Genomic DNA, 21,755 nt, shown 5'->3' on the forward strand with positions numbered 1-21,755 from the left:
TTTGCTGAATTACTGTAAAGCTTACAGGTAATATTTGTTAAGAACTTGCATGCAGACTACACATGGAAAGTAAGGAATGACTTTGCAGTTCTGGTGTTGTTTATGATGTATTACTGAAACAGGGCAAATATTTAAATTTAAAAATTATGGTAAAAGACACACTGCTATTCACAGTGTTAAGACGACTCACAATCCTCCCTTTGCTTCAAACACACTTATTCCACCATTCTTCACACTTCCCAAGCAGTTTTGAAGCTCTTTTGTGCGTGTCTTTAGTGGCATCGTCATGGTTGTGTCAACGTTCTGAACTGATTCTAAATGATCATTTTGACATTGAAGCAGGGCATAGAAAGCATAGAAATCTCTTGGTATCAGATTCTGTGACTAGGTGGATGAGGACTCACTGTGTTTTCACAAGCCTACCTTGGGATGGATGACCCTTGGCAGCAACATGCACCAAATTCTTTTTATCACATCTCATAAAGACCCTCACAATTGAGGATTTCCATTACTGCTTCAGGAACAAAGATGATGGGCTAAGTGTGTTAGGAGTGAGGGTGAATGTTTTGAGCGGAATTAATGGCAATGTGTTATTTATTGTATACATGTTTTTATTTAAATCTTCACCATATAGTTCACCTCCTAAGTGTCAGTTTATGTACCTATCTTAAATCTTCTTGGGAGCTTTGTAGATGGAAACAGTTTTTGCATGCTCTAATACCCACACATGTATTTTATTTGCACTTACTTTTATCTCTGGCATCTTAGCTATTATGCATAAATTACTGTAGGAGTAAATCATTTCCTCTATAAAACCTGGAATTTATACGGAAAAGATTCTAACTTTCATATTTATATGCACACTGTGCTTCTAATAGGATTTATACATAATTGTGTAACAGTGAATGTTTGATTTCCTTAACATGCCAAAATCATTTTTTTTTTTTTTGGCATAACATCAATTTTTCATTTTGGTCTACCTCTGGTTTTTCCCAATTTCTCTAACTTTTCAATGCCCTGTTGTATTTCATTACATAAACACCAAACATATGACGATACTGTCCATCAAATATGATTTATTTAGCAACCATGTACAATAGGAAATACAGAGAATGACGGCATAATAAAAACACAAAAATCATAGGTCATCAAGTTAAAATTAAATTAAAGAGGCTCTGGTTAAAATGGAAGGCATATGACCTTGCAGGATATATATATATGTCGATTAGCTTGGAATACAAGTGCAAAGCAGGACATTCCAGGTGCAGCAGCCTAATGCATCAGCCCTCTTTGCAGAACGGACCCGCAAGCTGGTGTTCACAGAAGGAAGGATGCAGGTAATTGCCATCCAGCTGCCTGTTAGATGGTGCCAAATCCATCCAGCTTCCTGTTAGCGCCAAATCACAGCTGTCTTGCAGAGAGAGTGGAATATGAAGAAGGAAGGAGTGTAGAAAAGAAAAAGAAAAAAGGGAGAAAAAATGGGGCCATGGAAGAGCAGGGGAAGGCTATGTGCCCCGAGAAGGCTGAGTCTAACTGTCTTCCCTAATCCTTCCGCGAGGTCAGTCACAGGGCTTTGGGACTCACATAACCTGGAGAACTTGGCCAAGTCCAAACACAGAAATTGGTTCTAATCTTTCTCTTCCTCCATTCTTTTACAACAAAGTGTAGAGAACTCAAAGCATTAAGAGGAATGCGATGTATTCCTCTCTCAGAGAATTCATAGCTTTGCTGAAAGACTGGCCCAAGTAGGAGCCGTAGTAATTATCCTTCCCGGACAATCATGTTCTATGTGAAATCCAGAGTATTTTCTGCATGGTAAATAGCTCCTTAAAAAAGGCTTTAAAAGCAGTAGTTACAGTTAATCCATAAATAGAAATAAAATGTCTGTTTTAAAGGACAAAAAGTCACTATGATACGCATTTCTATAAATCTTCCCCATCACATTTTTATAGATCATCACTGCTTATATTTAAAATATCAATTGCATTGTAATCTCTATTGTATAATTCGATTATTTAGCTGTGTTCTGCACAAGATTTGGAGAAACTAAAGCTAAGGAACACATTCACAGAACATTTAAAAGCATTTTATATAGTCCACACACAAATATATCTTAAATTACAATGATGCATACTAAATATGCATATAGAATATGGCTTACACTTTAAAAGAGATCAAAATGTGAGTTATAAAATCTCACCACTTAGGCTGAAAAGCTTCCAATCATATCCATTTCTAGTATTGCTTAGCATTGTGGAACCCAGAAAGAAGCAATTGTGATAGGCAACTCATTAGAATGGATGGACTCTCCTTCTTACCATCAGGTAATTGATGGTTCTTCTTGATTCTTTCCATCCTATATCCACCTTTCAAGACCAGTTGGCTTAAGCTCACAATCGTTGAAACGTTCGTACAGTGAAAAGCATTAACACTGAATTGTGTTTGACCTTTCTTGTCAGCTAATACCAATAAAGATAGTTCTTCAACTGGAGCAAAAGAAAGGCTTTGCACATGCTCAGGCAACACATGACAAGAGGCAGGACTCCTGAGGGTGGTAGTTTGTCTCCTTTTAGTAAAATTAAAAAGTCATATCAAGCCATGTGTTCTCTACAGAAAAGTGTGGGCCTCCATTTTCATGGATTTTTTAAATACATGTACACACATGAACACAAACACTTCTTGTGTTCTATCCCTTGCCTGCAATATATCTTATTACAGTCCAATGAGCTCCAATATTTTATTACAGTCCAATTTACCCCAGAAGGCAAATTCCATTCTCTCTTTAAGTGTCCGTCTCCAGCAATGGCTGTTGTTGGGGGCTGCTGGGAATGTGTGACTTCACTGTGACCACACCTTGTTGGTGATGAAGCCACAGGATGGATGCAGCTGGCCCGCTGGCTTTAGGGAAAGGCTGCCCTGACCACCTCAGCTGGAGCACTTCCCTGGTCATCAGGTCACTGAGCCGTGGTGAAGATGTCCACTGCGGCCTTGGGATTCAGTCGCAGCTCCCAGCAGCCCAGATTCTCCTTTTGTTCCCACACATTTAAAATAAGGACAGTCTAAACAGCCCGTTCTCCGGTGCTGCCCCAAAACACTTTTCCCACTTCATTTTTGCTTTTATTTATGACCTGGAAAAATTTGTAGTTAGAGCACTCCTTCGCACAATCCAAGATGGCAAATTTAAAATGCTTCCTCTTCCGCACCTGTGTTGTCCCGCCGCTGAGACAGCTTAGAAGCAATGCACATTTTAAACTGCCCAACTCTTGTCTTAAAATTTTCTCTGGCTTGATTGAAGAAGGCCAAACTGTGAAGAAAAGCCGATGATAGAGGAACAGACCAAGAGCTCCCACAGAAACCTCAAGGTACTTATTTGGCCGGTTATGAGCTTAAAATTTATGTTCTTATTCCTTCTAAAGGATTCCCTTAAAATGGCCAATCCAGTTGGAGGCTGACGGAGGAGAAAGTAGCTTTGTGGAAAGTTGAGGACTTGGGATGTTTGTTAATGTTGTTTTCATCAACCTGAAATAAGAATCAAATGAAAATGAAAAACAGAGAAAGGCAAGGGGTGGGGGCTGAAGCAGATGTTGATTGAAGGACACAAAATTTCAGTTAGGAGGGGTAAGTTCAGAATATCTAATGTATAATGTAGTGACACTAGCTGATAACAATGTCCTATACTCTTAATAATTGCTTAACAAGTAGATTTTAAGTGTTCTTACCATGAAAAAATTATAAATATACATGGTTTTATACATACGTACATATATGTGGGTTAATACACATAATTTATATTATGCATGCAAATTAGATCAATATAACCATTCCACTAGGTATATATTTAAAGCAAATATATGTGTTAAATATACAAATATGTATTAATTAAAAATAAATACAAAGAAATACAGAGATCATGAGTTATATACAGGCATTAATTATTGTGTGAAAATTTCACATTTTACTTGATATACTTTATCAAAATAAGAAATTTATCAGTATATAATAGATATTGGTTTCGTACCAGTTAAAATTTTATTTCCTGCTTGTGCTGTGTCCCTGTGTCTCTTTGGGTATGGATTTTATTCACAGTGAGTGGTCATTTTCACAAATATACTGGTAACCTTTATTCATGGTGTTTTGAACAAATTTAAAAATATTCCAGGTCTATGTCATAAATGCTTAGATCCTAGCCCTTTAAATTTTTTTTTCCTTTTAGAAGCCATGTACTGTACACTGGCTTGAAGGTACTCCCCTAGGAAAGAATTTTGTTTAACTTTCTTTTTACTCAGCTGGCTAATGATATTTATTTTCCAACAATATCCTCTGTTATATAAAATATTTATAATATTCCACTGCATTAGTTTTCACTAAACTATTCTTCAGTGGCTCAATATACATCAGCAGGACTCAAGAACACTTTCTAAAATGACTTATAAACTCTAAAGGTAGTAAATGTGTATTTTCAGTGGAGGTTATGGGGAGGAAGTGTAACTAATTTTAAGCTATATATTACCATGTTAAACATGGATTTTAGTTACTGAAGAGCCACTCTGTGGCTTGATGTCTTTCCAAGCTGTATGTAAAATAGGGATCACATCCATTAGCTATGGAATGGTGTAAGATGGTCACCCTGGGGACAGGTGTGCGCAACTGTCTCCAAACTCAAGAATACGAATTACAACATCGCAAAGGCTTGGTAAGGTGGTCTTAACATTTTTCTCTTGCTCCATCCCCCAAACAGGAAGATCCATGATACTCCTGGGGTTTTGTTTCTTATCTTTTTCCGCACACATCCCTCCTTTCTCACCTACACCAACTCTCTAGGCTCTTGTATGGTTCTCAATTTTAGTGAACAGAAATGTCAACAGAGGGACTTATTCAAAACTCAGATTCCCAAGACACCACTCCCAGAGATAATAGTTTGGTAGACTGAAAGGAATTCCCAGAAGCCAAACGTTTTAAAGAACTACACTAACACACAAGGCCGTGATGCTTGTTTCATGACGTGCCTTTCCTTTGCTTTCATAGGCAAGCATAAAGTTTCATATTCCACTAATCAAATAAAAATAGAAACCAGCATAAAACTTTTGTATTTGCTATGTAAGTTAAAAAATGAACCTTCACGTTCACTACACCTTATTATCAGTAAATATAATTTTATTGGGAATATCTAAAATTTATCTGGTAAGATTTTGCCTCAGAAGACTGACTGACAAAGAATTGAAAAGAAAATTTAAAGAGGATACTTTTGTCTCTAAGGGTATTCTGTAACCATTCATTTTAGAAATTAAGCTTCTTGTCCAAAAAAACGTATGATTACCTCCCACGTTTAAAGTGACAGACGCATGGAAGGTGTTGCAGACCTACGGGTGTGTGTCAGTGTGCTTGCCTTCAGCGTTTGCTAAGCCTTCTGAGTTCTTGTGAAGATCATGTTCGCCTACAAAAAACAAAGAAACAAGAAAAAGTAAATACAAACAGAAAGAAATTTGCTTTTGAGAAAATGTGAGAACATCAGGAGATGAAAGTGATCTGTAAAATGTTGAAGACTTCATTTTACAATGAGTTTTGTAGCACATTTCTCTGATAACTAAATATTTTCAGTCTCTGGGTCTACAGAGTATAATGAATCATCTAATGATTATTTAATTTTTGAAGCTGCAAATTAATCTGAAAATACAAAATATTATAGATGAGATATCATTTAATGGATATTAATTAGAACATCTATTAAATGACATATAAAGATTATACATACAAATACATATCATATATATGATATATATGAAAAGATTACACATATGGAAATTGGACTCACAATCTTGCACTTGCCAGGCAAGAGTTGTGCCGCTGAACTATATCTCTGACTCAGTAATATTTTTAATTGAAATGAATTCTTTTAAACAAGCCCTCTAATGATCAGCATTTTTACCACATATTGATAGCTGAAAGGAATTTAAAACAAGTCGGAATAAGAGTTTAATAATGTTTCAAATAAAATAATCTGTGAAAATAAACTAAGGGAATTTATAACCTTAGAAACTCTCAGCTTCTATACAAACCTCAATAAAAGATAACATGAGACAATATTCCAATACTTCTGGAGAAGTTGCAGAGAATAGATTAAAAATACAGTTATAAAGCAAAATATAGTTATAAAGGAATCTTACATGATACAAAGTAAATAGAATAAGCAGAAATTACCTTTTAAATCAGTTCCTCAAACTACCTTAATATTTCAGGAGATTCTCATATATGATGTAATGTTTTTCTTTGTCTGAACTTTAACTGAACATATTTTAACAAGTAAACTTTGCATCAGTTCTTTCCAATGCATTTCTGACACTGTGTCAACTCAGTTGTGGTAGGTTGTTACTGAGATTACATAGTTAGTTAGTGGTCGTACAGAATTTACAGAGACTAATTATTAAGCTTATGTGTGTTCCTTTAAAATGTATTCAATAGGGTAAACTTATCTTCTGTTCTAAGATTAAAGTTATCAGGCAGACTCGGTCTCATGACTTCTCTGATCACTCGTAGATAATAAAAGCTCTCCTCTGATTATGTTAAGATGCTAAGTCTCAACTCAGACATTAGAAAGCCTGGTCACATATTATATACAGCAAAGGTAAGACTTCTTTCTCATCACAGGTTTGTTACACAACCAGAAGAGTGTGTGTGTGTGTGTGTGTGTGTGTGTGTGTGTGTGTGTGTGTAGAGCTGATGCTTGTTTCATCTCTTGTTTCTTTTCTTGCAAGTGGCTGTTTTGTGTTCCTGACACTGTGTAAGGCAGCTGGAATACCCAGGTTTCCACCTGACCTGTATTTTGAAGAATAGCATTCTACCCCCTACACCTGGAAGGTGGCAAACAAACCTGTTTTTCTGAGAGCACCCTCATGAGCTCTTCAGGGACCTCCCACCAGCCTGAAGAGGTCCAAGAAATGCCACCTTCGCTGTGCACAGCAGTGTTTCCTCAAGCTGCCACATCTCTAGGTTCTTTTGGTTTTATTTTTGGTCCATTATGTAGTTTATGCTGCAAGTAACCAGAATGAACTGATGATCAAAAGTTAGATTTACAGTCACTGGAGAAATGTACTATATGGGGAATCAGAGATCTGCATCCTGAATGGTATTTTGGGATTTGTATAATTTGCCTTTCAGCATAGGAAAAATATTTTTCCCACTTTTGCCTTTAATGTAAATGTTGGACTTGGAGAAGCAAAAGTGATACTGTCTTGTCCTGGAGTGGCGTGATGGTAACAGTAACAGAAAGAAGGGGCGGCGCACAGAAGAACTGATTGCTAAAGCAAAACTCCACGGCCTTCCCAAAGATGGTGCCTGGACACGTAAAGTTGGAGGATGTTCTACCTTACTTCGTAAAATGTTATATGAGATACAAATCAAGGAATAAGTTATTTCTTTGTTCAATAGAGCAAAACATAAGCATCTAATTTTATGAGCATAGTGATCCCAGCTCTCTGCAAGGCTGAGGTAGAAGGATCCCAAGTTCAAACCCAGCCTGGGCAACTTAGCAATTTAGTGACCTAGTGAGATCTTGTCTCAAAATAACAAAAGGGCTGTGGATGTAGCTCAGTGGTCCTGGGTGTAAGGCTAAGTACCACCAAATACACATTACATACACACACACACACACACACACACACACACACACACACACGTATTGGGTTGTAAATATGTAAGAAGTTCTATAGATGATCTACAGAAAAGGAAAGATTTGTACATATATTCATTCACCAATGAGTGAAATTATACTCAAATTTGGAACATAATAACATAACATGCCAAACAGTAGAAGTCTTAATATTTATAATATACTTGAACTGAAGAGTTTAAATGATGTTAGGAGTTTACTAAGCTGGCTACTTGAAAGAACTCAATCTAAAATTATGCCTACAGGATATGTCTGGCTTTGTGGTCTACACATAGGATTTTTTTTCAGCACTGGAGATTGAACTCAGGACCTTCACACTGAGTGACATATCCAGTCTTTATTTTTTGAGACAGGGTCTTACTAAATTGTTAGATTGCCCAGGCTGGGCTTAAACTTGAAATCCTCCTGCCCCAGATTCCCAGAGTAATTCAGTTACAGGTGTGCAATGCCCTGCCACGCTGGAACACATTCTTAATGAGAGAGATAAGGAAGATGAGGGTTGGAGTTTGAGGAAAGGCAGGAATTTGGGTCAGGATGAAAAAATAAATGAAAACTGAGCCTGACATATGTGCCAAAAAAACTCACTCATCTTTTATAAGTAGAAAAAATTACATACACAATATCAGTTTTAGTTATATTCACCTAAGGCAGTTTCAGAAGTTCAAATTTGGAAAAATAATTTATAAAATGATGAAAGCATTTTGACTTGCTTTACGTATTCTCAGTATTCTGGTGAATTGCACTTTCTATTTAAAGTTGGATTAAGAGAACAAACAAAACCACTAACAGTTGCTTGCAGTAAAAAAATGTTTAAGTGTGTAAATACATAAAAAAATGTTTATGCATGTAAATACATAAACTTGCGTCTTTGCCTCAGTGTAGAATACGGAATATGCTTGAGCTCATTTTGCTAACAGGCAATCCTGTGAAACTCTCTGTAGCTAGATAAACTGTTTTAAATATAAGCTATTAACTCACTTTTTTCTTACATGTAGAATCTATGGAAGCACAGAGAATAAACATGAATTACTCATCTGTATCATGAGTGGCACTACAGAACCACTTAAAATCAGTTCTTGATTTTTTTTTTTTTTGCCATTTCCACTACATTTCAAATGCTTAAAAATTAATTGAAAGCTCTGCTTTCCATGTGGCACTTAATAACATTGGTCATTTCTATCGGCCATCACTTCTCAAGCCCTTTTATCTTTGCACTGTCAGGAAGAAAAAAGATGATGCACTTGCATTACATAATCCTTTCCTTTATCTATAACCTCTGGCCTATAATTTGCCATAAAGTTCTGAGCTGTTATATTTCAAATATGAGCCCCCAAACTGACATAATGAAGACACAGTCAAGTTTTAAATTCTATGTGTTGATAGGAGATCATTTGGAAGGATCCAACACACGATTTACATTTCAAATCCCTACCAAAACCTACTGGTACTTTAAAAGGAATGCTTTAGTGTGTCTCATTCAATCCTGAGTGATCTGTGGAAGAAAAAGCCCATGAGCATAAACTAATGACTTACTGACTCCACTTTCCTAATGATAAAAGCAAAATCAACAGCAAAGACAAAAATAAGCATTTCAAGAATCTTCACTATATGTCAAGCTCTGTGTCGAGCGCTTCGTGCATTTGATTAATTCTCTCAACAATCTTTCTGCACAGCCACAGACGACTAAGGAGAGGGCTGGGTCACTGATCCCAGAGCCGTGTCCTATATAACCTAGCCAAAGGTGCTGGGCATGGCGCGCACTTCCTGTACAGATTTAAAACAGTAGGAGCAGTCCTTGTTGTCAGGAAGGGAATATGCAACTGTGAACATTCGAGTTGTGAAGTGTGGAGTCAACAAGACACTTTCCATCTTCTTCCATTTGAAATAGTTCTTTGGGATAATTAAGTAGCTCAGCAGTGGAAGAGAGCGAGTAGCACTTTGCAAGAAATGACTTTGCTGTAAAGCCTGCAGGATGAGAAGAGCCAAGAAGGACTCAAATACCATGGGCCACACAAATCCTATGTGCAGGGACTTCAAATGAAAGGGCTGCTAATGCAATGGAAGAGAAATAGTAGACGTTTTAGATTCTAGGAGTAATAAGTTATTAAATGTAAAGTCTATAATTATATGACCATGTTTCTGTGCTTAAAAAGCAAAAAGTACAAATGAGGGCTGGCATAGTCATTACTGTTCTCACACACTCAAAATCATTGAGAGTGAAATACTTCTAATGTAGAGAACACAGAAATCACAGCTTGGAGATCCTGCAGAGCCAGTTTCACTGTCAAATGGTCAAAAAATTCTTCAGTGGAAAAAACATTTTTTGGGGATATAATTTCTCAATGAAAAAATCGGGGCATATGTGTATGTGTATGTTTTTTTAAATTTTTTGCCTTTTCAGTTTTGTTTTCTCTTTTCCTTTTCTTTTCTTCCTTCCTATCTTTTTGATTCCTTCCTTTGTATCTTCTCCTTTTTTTTTTTGGTGGAAATTAAAATCAGTTGTAATCTTCACCAGGCTGAATACACAATTTTCACCGAGTAACTACAGAAAATCCAGCCCTAGGTACTTCTGATAGTCTTAAAATATTACTTGATAAATTTATATAAGAATTGAGGGAGGCGGGGAACTCCGCCCCAGCCCAGAGAACTCTCTTCTTCGCCTGGGGACCAGGCTCCAGCTTCCTGTCGGATAAGTAAGTCCAGCCGAGGCCGGGAACTGTCTTGTTCACCTGGGGACTAGGCTCCGGCTCTCTGTTGAATGAGTCCATCGGAGGTGGGGAACTCTGCCCCAGTCTGGCAAACTCTTTTCTTCACCTGGGGGCCAGGATCCGGCTTCCTGTCAGGTCCAGTGGGTCCAGAGAAGGCTGGGAGCCCCGTCCCAGTCCGGCGGAGCTCTTCTTCTTCGCCTGGGGACCAGGCCTGGACTTCCTGTCTAGATCAGTGAGTAAGGAGGGGGCAGGGAATTCCATCCCAGCCTGGCTGCCCTCTCCCTCACTTGGAACAATACTTGAAGCTCAAAAATACAGGAAAATGACAAAACGAAAGACCAAAATGCAGTCTCAAACATCCGGCCCATCCCAAGAAAGCCTAGGAGCCATGTGCATAGAAGAAAATACATGCCACATAACTGAAATACCTGAAATAATTGTAACTGAAATAAAGGAGCAACTCTGGGAAGCCTTAAAGGAATTCAAACTAGAAATAATCTCTCAGGTAAAAGAAGAAATGATAAAAGAAATGAAGGAGATGCTGAACATATCTAAAGAAGACACAGTTAAAAAATTGGAGGAGATAAACAAAAAGATAAAATCCTTGGATGAACAATATAAGAAACAAACAGAATATATAAAGCAGATGCAAAGAGATATACAGGAAATCAAAAATTCCATCGAAAGCTGTAAAAACTGCCTCAATGCATGTGAAGATAGAATTTCAGAACTTGAAGACAAGATTGCAGCCAGTGAACAAGAAAGGGAAGATCTTTTAAAAATAACAAGAAATCAGGACGTAACAATTCAACACCTGCAAGATGACGCAAAGAGGAACAACATAAGGTTAATAGGGATAAATGAAAAAGAAGGGGACAACATAAAGGATGTCAAGAGAATATTTAGAGAAGTAATAGCTGAAAATTTCCCAAACATGAGATTGGAAACTGATATCAAGATCAATGAAGCATATAGAACTCCAAATAGCCATAACCAAAATAAAACTACACCCAGACAGATAATAATGGTCATCCCAGAAATCAAACAAAAGAATAGAATATTAAAAGCTGTCAGAGAGAAAAGACAGATCACCTATAAAGGAAAACCTATCAGAATTACAGCAGACTTCTCAGCACAAACAATAAAGTCAAGAAGAGCATGGAGGGAAGTATTTCAGATCCTAAATGAAAATGATTTCCAACCTACACTGATATACCCTGCAAAACTGTCCTTCAAAATGGATGGAGAAATAAGATACTTCCATGACAAAGAACAGCTGAAAAACTACATGATCACCAAACCAACCCTGCAAAGAATACTGAAAGACAGCCTAGATACATTTAGGAAAAAAACCACTAAACAAAGCAGACAAACAGAACTGAAAGGTAAAGATGCAACAGCAGAAAGATAACATGTCAACAATAAACCAATATATAACAGTTATAGCCAATAATGTAAATGGCCTCAATGCATCAATTAAAAGAAACAGACTGGCAGAATGGATGAAGAAACAAAATCCAACCATATGTTGTCTACAAGAAACCCATCTAACCCAAAAGTATACCCACAGACTGAAAGTCAAAGGATGGAAAACAATACTTCATGCAACAGGAACTCAAAAAAAAGCAGGGGTGGCTATTCTGTTTGCAGACAATGTGAACTTCAAGCCAATAATGATCAGAAGAGATAAAGAAGGTCACTACATACTGGTTAGAGGAAAACTCCAAGAGGAAGAAATAACTATCTTAAATATATATGGGCCAAATTCCAGAGCACCCAGTTGTATAAAACAAGTACTAACAGAAATGAAAAACCAAGTTAACAGTGACACAATTCTAACAGGAGATCTTAACACACTATTGACACCAATGGACAGATCAACCAGACAGAAAATCAGCAAAGAAATAAAAGAACTGAATTGCACCTGTGAACAAATAGAGTTAATAGACATATACAAAGTATTCCACCCAACAACAACAGAATACACATTCTTCTCAGCAGCACATGGGTCATTTTCTAAAACTGACGATATCTTAATTAACGAAACATATCTAAATAAGTGCAAAAGGGTTGAAATCATCCCTTGTATGCTTTTGGACCATAGCGCTATGAAATCAGAAATTAATGATTAAAGATACTACAAAATTCCCACAAACACATGGAAACTGAATAACATACTCTTGAGTAATCAGTGGTTCACAGAGTAAATTAAAGAAAAAATTAAACACGACCTACAAGAAAATGAAAACACAAATACAACTTACCAGAATCTGTGGGATGCAATGAAAGCCATCCTTAGAGGAAAATTTATTGCACTGAGTACCCACATCAGGAAAACAGAACAAATACAAATAAATAACCTGATGCTACACCTCAAACAGCTAGAAAAAGAAGAGCAAGTCAAGCCCAAAGCCAAAAGAAGAGAGGAAATTATAAAAATCAGAGCAGAAATCAATGCAATAGAGACTAAGAAAACAATCCAAAGAATCAACAATTCAAAAAGTTGGTTCTTTGAAAGAATAAATAAAATCAATAAGCCCCTAGCCAACCTTATTAAAAAAGGGAAGAAAAAGCTCAAATTCATGCAATAAGGAATGAAAGAGGAGAAATCACTACACACCCTACAGAAATACAGAAAATCATCAACACCTATTTCCAAAACCTCTACTCTCAAAGGTTTGATAACACAGAGGAAATGGACAGATTCCTAGAAGCATGTAAAGTACCAAAGCTAGGTCATGAAGATGTAAAACTACTGAATAACTCAATTTCTATTAATTACATCAAAAACGTAATTAAATCCTTACCTACAAAGAAGAGCCCAGGCCCAGACGGATTCACTGCAGAACTCTACAAGAAATACAAAAAAGACCTAATGCCAACACTCCTCAAACTCTTCAGTGAAATTGAAAGGGAAGCAATCCTTCCTAAATCGTTCCTAGAAGCAAATATTATTCTAGTACCAAAACCTGAAAAAGACGCAACTGAAAAAGAGAACTACAGACCAATCTCCCTAATGAACACAGATGCAAAAATCCTCAATAAAATATTGGCAAATAGGATGCAGCAAATCAACAAGAAGATCATACACCACGACCAAGTGGGACTCATCCCAGGCATGCAGGGATGGTTCAATATATGTATATCAATAAATGTAATATACCATATCAATAGAGCCAAAAGTAAGAACCACATGATCATTTCTATAGATGCAGAAAAAGCTTTTGACAAGGTCCAACATTCATTTATGATAAGAACCTTGCAGAAAATTGGAATAGATGATCTTTACCTCAATATAATAAAGGCCGTCTATGACAAACCAACAGCCAATATCATACTAAATGGCCAAAACTTGAAGGCCTTTATTTTAAAATTAGGCACAAGACAAGGGTGTCCCTTATCACCACTCCTATTTAATAAAGTGCTGGAAATACTAGCCAGAGCAATTAGACGAAAGAGAAATAAAAGGCGTAAAGATAGGAAAAGAAGTTAAGCTATCATTATTTGTAGATGACCTGATACTCTATATAGAAGATCCCCAAAACTCCATTGAAAGACTGCTAGATATAATAAATTCAGTAATGTAGCTGGATATAAAATCAATACTCAAAAATCAATAGCATTCGTATACACTAACAACAAAGTCACAGAGAGAGAAATAAGAGAAGCCACACCCTTCACACTAGCAACCAAAAAAAAATGAAATATCTAGGAATTACTCTCATGAAAGAAGTGAAAAACCTATACAAGGAAAATTATAATACAATGAAAAATGAAATTGAAGATGATCTCAGAAAATGGAAAGACATACCTTGCTCATCGATAGGAAGAATAAATATTGTGAAAATGGCCATTCTCCCAAAACTTTTATACAGATTCAATGCAATCCTGATAAAAATACCATCAACATACCTCACAGAACTCAAGAAATCACTCCTAAAATTCGTCTGGAGTGAGAAGAGACCTAGAATAGCAAGGACAGTTCTAAGCAGCAAAGGCAAGGCAGGAGGTATCACAATCCCTGACTTGAAGTTATACTACAAAGCAACTATAGTAAAATCAGCATGGTACTGGAACCAAAACAGAGCTGAAGATCAGTGGAATAGATTAGAAGATACAAACACAACTACAAACACACTCAACCACCTTATCTTTGATAAAGGGGTCAAACATGTTCACTGGGAGAATGACAGTCTCTTTAATAAATGGTGCTGGAAAAACTGGCTCTCCATATGCCGAAAACTAAAACTAGACCCATGCCTATCACCATGTACTAAAATAAAATCTAAATGGATCAAAGATCTAAATATTAAAACAGAAACACTAAATCTATTGGAAGACAAATTGGGTAAAAACCTTGAAGATATAGGAGTAGGTAGAGAATTCATGAATAGGACTCAAACCGCATGGGAAATACTTCCCAGTAACAATAACTGGGATCACCTTTATTAAAAAGTTTCTGCATGTCAAAAGACATCTCCATCATAGTGAAAAAGAAAACCCACAAACTGGGAAAAAATCTTAATGAACTGCTCCTCAGACAGAAGACTTCTGTCTAAAACATATAACGAATTAAAAAAAATCAGACCCCCAAAATTCAAAGATCCAATCCAAAAGTGGGTATCTGAGATGAATAAACAATTCTCTGATGAAGAAATACAAATGGCAAATAAATATATGAAAAAATGTTCATCATCATTAGTCATTAGAGAAATGCAAATTAAAACCACACTGAGATTTCATCTCACTCCTGAAAGAATGGCCAAGATCAAGAAAACCACCAACAACAAATGCTGGAGAGGCTGTGGGGAAAAAGGAACTCTCCTGCACTGTTGGTGGGAGTGTAGACTAGTGCAACCATTGTGGAGGTCAGTCTGGAGAGTTCTCAGGAAACTGGGACTGGGAGCCCCATTTGAACCAGCTATACCACTTCTAGGCATATTTCCAGAAGAACTGAAAGCATCATACCACAGTGATATACGTGCACCCATGTTTACAGCAGCACAATTTGTAATAGCCAGATCTTGGAAACAACCTAAGTGTCCATCAACTGAGGAATGGATAAAAAAGTTGTAGTATTTTTATGCAATGGAGTACTACTCAGCTATAAAGAATGATCACATTGAGACATTTATAAATAAATGGACGCAGCTTGAGACCATACTCATAAATGAAATAAATCAAACTCACATGTATAAATACCGAATAGTTTCCCTAGTGTAAGAAATGATAAGAATACATAAAAGTATGTGGTAATCATGATTCCTAATTATATTGCTTTGAAGCCATATAATATTTTCACTCATTAACCACAATGGTTTTAACCTGGGTTGTTCAATTTTAGTATCTATGATAGTACAAATAGCTATTTTGAAGAAAACAACACAACATAAAGCTAGTGCTGATTTAATATCATCTTGTTTTGAAGTCCCATCAAGCTGTGGTAATCTGTTTCCACTGGTTTTAACATGTTGTATCTTACTATATTTCACTATATGCTATGGTATAAACAAAATTCTTTGTAGGCAAAGAGATAATAAAGAAACCGTTGTTCATTTTCTATTAGCTGGTTCTAAATACCCTGTAATTCTTACATTCTCTTGAATGGCTTCACACTGTCTTGATATGATTGATGTTATAGCATACGAAGTTACACTCAAATAATTCAAGGAAAGAGGCACTCTGACGACTACTATTATGTTAGATTATCTGGTGGTGAAACACAATGATGCTTGAATGGTTTGGTTCTGCCCTGCATTGTTATGTTACAATGTCCTCTCTTATCTCAGTATTCCCCCCCTTTTAAAAAATTAATCTATTTTCTCTCATTTTTTTAATTAAGGGAAAACTAAATTAAAAATAGCGGGACATATTATAGTAACTTTCTTGGTTTTCCTATTAACCTGATTTGAACCCCAGTATTGCTCTCCCCATCTTGTTCTGTCTGATTATTCTATATTCTATTTTGTTTGATAGTATCAAGTTTGAGGGTATAGGCAACCACTTTGAAGGCAATAAGATATACTATGATGCCCAATATGGATTGACTATTATCCTTTTTTTGAAGTCCTGTAAAGTCCTCAGTGTAGGTTTTATTGGTTTTGTTCTGTACTGTTTTGATCAATTCTATTATACCTGATGATATAGACAACTCAATTTAAAAATAGCAAGAGGCACAATGGTAACCACTTTTGATCACCTGGTGTTCTATTTTTGCATCATGTGCTATGCCCACTCTTCTATTCTAACTGACTCTGTTTTGCTTAGTCACATTTGGCTTTATTCTCTTCAAAAAAAGTAATAAGAACCGTGGGAGTAATGAAACCCCAAAAATCTAATTGTTATTGTAAAAAAGAGAGGAAAGGAAGGTGGACTAAGGGATATAACTGCAGGTACGTTCGAGTGTGTGGGACGGAAAACCATAATACTGAGCTTTTTTTGGATCACTGAACGGAACTGTCTCCAATTTCACTGTATGAATGTCCACTTTATATGCCTTAATTTTGTAATTTGGACAACTATTCCTGGGAAGATAATATGTAACCTATTAACTGGTGATTTCTTACTGTATATTTTTTTCTTGAAATACTGTATTATTTGTACCCTTTTACTGCTTTTTTAATATCCTTTCTTTTTTTCTATTTATAACAAAAAAAAGAATTGAGTCAGAGATACCCAATATCAACAAATTTTCATTTTTATAGCAATGACTTAGATTATCTCTCACATTTATATCTCCAAATGTTAAGGAATTTAGGGGATTAGTACCTATGTTGATTAACCTGTCTAAGTTACTTTTGTTGTTCCTACGACAAAATACCTGACACCCAAAGTTAAAGGGAGAAAAGTTTATTTAGCTCACAGTTTGTAGATGTTTCAGTCCATAATCAGCTGGCTCCAAGGGAGGGTGGCACATAGCAGAGGGGCAACAGTTCAAGATGGCAGAAGACAACAAACCCAACCAGAGGGAGGAAGCCAAGCCTCTTGCTAACCTTTATATTGTATCCTGTCTACCATCAGTGGACTGATCCAGCAATCACCCCATCCTTACTCCCAGCACCCTTAATCCTAGCACTAAGCAATGAATCGGTCACATTCTCTAAATTCAACCTCTTCCAAAAAAGCCCCACCTTAAATTGCATGAGGTTTTGGGGGGACCTTTAGACACAAACCATAGCAGACCCCAAATTGGCCAAAATAGAAGTCAGTCTTAAATATTTAGCTATCCTTTCATCTAGGATGAGAAAGATGTGTTTCATCAAAATTCCTTGCATGCTGTTTCTTTTTCACCTATTTATGTACGTGCTCTTCACTAACTTTGCTGGCGATGATGGGTGTTATGGGAAGGAATGTGTGAGAAGAGTCTCATCCATTTGTACTTTTTCAAAACCGTGGTAGAAGAAATTGCCTCTTTGTCATGCATATATAATTTGTTCCTACTGAAATCAACTTGTAAAAGGCTTTAACATAAAAAGTACTTTAAGCAATTAACCAAAAAGTACTTTACTGATTTACAAATTTCAGCCAGAATTGTATGGAGTGGGGGCATTTCTGATCTATAAAGATTCCTACGACAGGATGACTCTCATGATGCAAATGAAATTATTTAAAATAAATTGTGTGTGCTCCATTATATGTACATCAAACTAATCCCCAAACTACTACTTTAATTGCACTGTATGACCTTTATTAGATGAGACCCCTATATCCCACAGGTGTCTCTGGATTTTTATGATGTTTTATCATAGCCTCCTCTAAGAGGGAAGGGTAAGGTAGGAACACAGGTGCCTTTTGAGTGAATCTCATGTCCAGAATGTAAGTGTACCTTGGATTATAATTTTTGCCATAACCTCCATAAAGTTTTCCAGATATGATCAAGTTAGTGAAAAGCCTACAGAATCACTTCTTGCCAGTACCTGCCTTGTGGTTTGAGGGTGATCATGAAATGAAGTTTCAGCTAAGACTCTTGCAGGCTCTCCTCACTTCCCTTGAGACTTACCTGCTGAATCCCACCTGAATAGAATTTTGGATCACTCTTTTCCTCTTTGTCCTTTGCCTTTGTAGTTTGTTGTTTGGAGGAGGAACAAGGTATCTAAATTAAATGTATGTAAAGTACACACACACCCACACACATATATTATATATATATCTATATATATAATTTTATATATATAAAATGATGAAATGATGTCTGGGAATTTCCTAAATGTCTATAATTAATGAGAGAAAATTCTCTTAGCTGAAATATGAACAACAACCATAAACAGAGTAAAGTTAGGAAAATTGAAAATTTTGGTTGTATATAAAATCTAAGTACAGCTACACTTTTAAGGATTACAAGCTAAGATGGTAAAAATTCTTTCAGGCAATAATTGAGTTCCATGAACCAAGTTTGTTGGATTAGCTAAGTGTCCTCTTTTTGATGCCATTTAGATCTAAAGAACATTAATTTTTATTCTCTAACAGGTTTTAAATCTGAGAAAAAAGTAGAGGAAAATATCTTAAGTGACAAAATCCTCAAGAGAAAAAGGTAGTTCACGTATAGCTTTAAACAGTAGTCAAATCCAGTCTTTCATGCATAAAATTGAATGGATTTTTGCAATATGTAGGAGATGCACTCTACAGGCTATTTGGATGGGTTAAGAATGGAAAAGTGATAAAAATCACATTTGGACTAAGATCAGTGCATCATACAGCACCTACTCATCCCTGCATGCTTTATCATGAGTGAAGCATAAGTATAAATTAATGCTTCCCTTCCCACGCTTCTCTAAGAAAGCCTTCCCCAAGAGCTCCATTTAGTTTGGAGGCATTTATGTAAGCCCAGGGGCATAATGAGAGTTACCTAGAAGACTGAGCTCTAAACACTTTACACACCTTGACCCATTTAATCTTCAGAACCTCTTTAGAGACAGATGCTATTTTTGCAATCTTTACAATTAAGCAGGCTGAAACACAGAGATTAGTTTGAAATTACGTGACACATGAATGAGGATATCAGAATTGATATAGTTTACTTGTAGAGACTTAGATCTTAACTCTATATTGTGATATCTCCTTTGATGCAATTTAATTCCTTTAATATTTTCACTTTCTTTAGTAGTTTTTCCCTGGGAGGGCAGAGTCAGAAAGAAAGAATAAATATAGTTATTTACAGTTATTTGTGGAAATACATTCTTTGATATTAGACATCAGCCATTATTAACTAATCATTTCTAGGAGTACTCCTAGAAATTTAGTACAATCAGTCTTTAAATCAGGAGTGAGAAGATTACAGTAAAGGAAGTATTGGGAAAAAAATAGCTGTACAATAAAACTAAGCTTTTTTTTTTCAGAAGGAAAATAACTTAGCTAATTTTAAAATGAATTAGGTAGTGGGAAAATTTGAAAATACAATAAAAACAATATAGTAAGTTATTACCATGTCACTTATTCCCACTATAATACAAACACTATTTGTGAGATAAACGTTCTTTAAAATTTTTATAAATCATTCTAATGGGAGAGAACCATTTAAGCATTTTTTTCTGAATAACAAATGATGGAATAATATAAAGACCGGGTAAATTCATGAAATTTGACCTAATTTTTAGATATTTTAGAAGAGGGACATACAAAGTGAAAATAAGTGAATAGGCTTTATTGTGGAAATGACAAAATTCGTGATTGGTTACTCAAAGAAAATTTATTGGCACACACCATATAATCTCAACAGAGTGAAATGGCACAAAACACTCCTTTAGCCAATCTTTTAAACCATAAAGAGGGGATTCAGCCATCAGATGCATTGCTCCATATCTGTTCAGCCAGACTGAAGTGTGTCAACTGAGCAATCTGCTAAAATGGATTCCCTTTCTCACACAGGTTCTGGTAGATTTCCAGCAAGAATATCGAAATCTCCAAGCCTTTTGGTCAAATTAGAGATGCCAACATGCAGGAGGTTTTATTTAAAGCTGTTTAATGATGGGAAAATTTATACTTCTTTGACCTGATTTTTGTTTCTGAAAAAAAAAAGGAGGATACTTATTTTAACAATCTAGCGACCTTCTGCTTTGGAGGAAAATGTTAGAAAATTCAAGAAAACCAACCTATTAAAATTAACTTTTAGAATACAGTCTACAAGGTTTCTGGATTTGAATTCCAGCAAAATAGGTATAAATTCCTTTTCGAATATAAAATGTTTGAATTTAGATGGATACGTTAAGTTCTCTAAAGGTCAGTTTCATAGGACTGTGCTTTTCTTTTTGGAGCTGCCATAATGCATTTTGTAGAGATAACCAAAGGGTGAGGAGACAAACGATACAAAATTTCACTCCCAAATTCCTGAGTTTCAGTATTTTAAAGTGAAAATGTCTGTGAAATGCGACCAGTTGGATGAATCGTATCAGAAAGCTTGTGGGAAGAACTGCGTGAAGCTGGCCGAGGTAGAGCTGATGACACACTTATACTAATCTTGGGTGTAAAGTTTCCCAAGAAGTTGTTTCTTTTTTCTGTGTTTATCCTTATCATATTTTCTGTATATTACATGAAACTAAAAGGGAAGGAGAAAGTTTGATTCGTTTGTAATTTGCAAACAAATCTGCCATGTCGGCTGATTTTTGTGGCTCTCGTAGGCCTCAGTTTTTACCTGGCAAATGGATGATACTCAAATTGTGGTACTGTTTGGCTGACCAAATAGAATATGGTGTGATGGGAGGTGGGACTATCTAGCTTGGCACACAATCTTATACTTCGCAGAATAAGAAACCACATTTTTTAAAAAAAATCCACATTTTCATCAGCACTGTCTTAGTCACTTGATGCTCGTTGCTAAGACAAAATACCTGAAGCCCAAAGTTGGGAAAGGAAAGGTTTATTTCTTTTTTTTCTTTCTTTTTTTTTTTTTTTTTGTCTTTTTTGGTACCAGGGATCGAACTCATGACTGCCTGCTTGCAAGGCAGGCTTTATGCCGCTGAGCTAAATCCCCAGCCCCAAAAGGTTTATTTCTTACAGTTTTTGGAGGTTTCAGTCCACGCTCAGTTGGCTCCCAGGCAGGCAGGCATGGCTGGGCGGCAGTTCATGGCAGCCGCCAACAGCAAGTTCAAAGCAGCAAAGAGCAAGACACACCTTCTTCCTGCCATTACATCACATCCTGGCTCCACCCCTTTGTGTGTGGAGCACTGACACCATCAATCCGAGCACTAGACACTGAACGAATAACAAATGCACAATTCAAACTCATGAGGCCTGGGGGACACAGACAAAAACCATGACAAGCACTAATCTTGCCATCATTAGAAAAACCACTTACAGCATATAATTTACTATGCTGCATTTCAAGATATTTCAGATTCAGTGTTCATCCCTTATTGGTGGCTTCCACTGTCCTGGATCAAGGGTGG

At 36.3% G+C, this 21,755-nt stretch overlaps 1 protein-coding gene across 9 annotated transcripts in view; it reads right to left on the reverse strand.

The window, feature by feature from the left end:
- Window positions 1-1,056: 1,056 nt before the first annotated feature.
- Pde1a (phosphodiesterase 1A) overlaps window positions 1,057-21,755 on the reverse strand; it is a 305,759-nt gene continuing 285,060 nt past the window's right edge. For 8 of the 9 annotated variants that reach the window (XM_023561017.2, XM_023561013.2, XM_013142459.3 and 5 more), the window contains 2 exons: window positions 5,318-5,434; window positions 1,057-3,519 (listed from right to left, as the gene is read on the reverse strand). In XM_023561017.2, coding sequence (XP_023416785.2) covers window positions 5,361-5,434 — 74 coding nt within the window. In that variant the 3' untranslated portion in view covers window positions 1,057-3,519; window positions 5,318-5,360. Of the gene's footprint in view, window positions 3,520-5,317; window positions 20,376-21,755 lie in introns of those variants that run through there. The other variant, XM_013142457.3, reaches the window with a different exon arrangement.

This window comes from Cavia porcellus, unplaced genomic scaffold, assembly GCF_034190915.1.
Source record: "Cavia porcellus strain 051 isolate PalLab524CR breed Dunkin Hartley unplaced genomic scaffold, mCavPor4.1 scaffold_12, whole genome shotgun sequence".
Taxonomy (NCBI): Eukaryota; Metazoa; Chordata; class Mammalia; order Rodentia; family Caviidae; genus Cavia; species Cavia porcellus.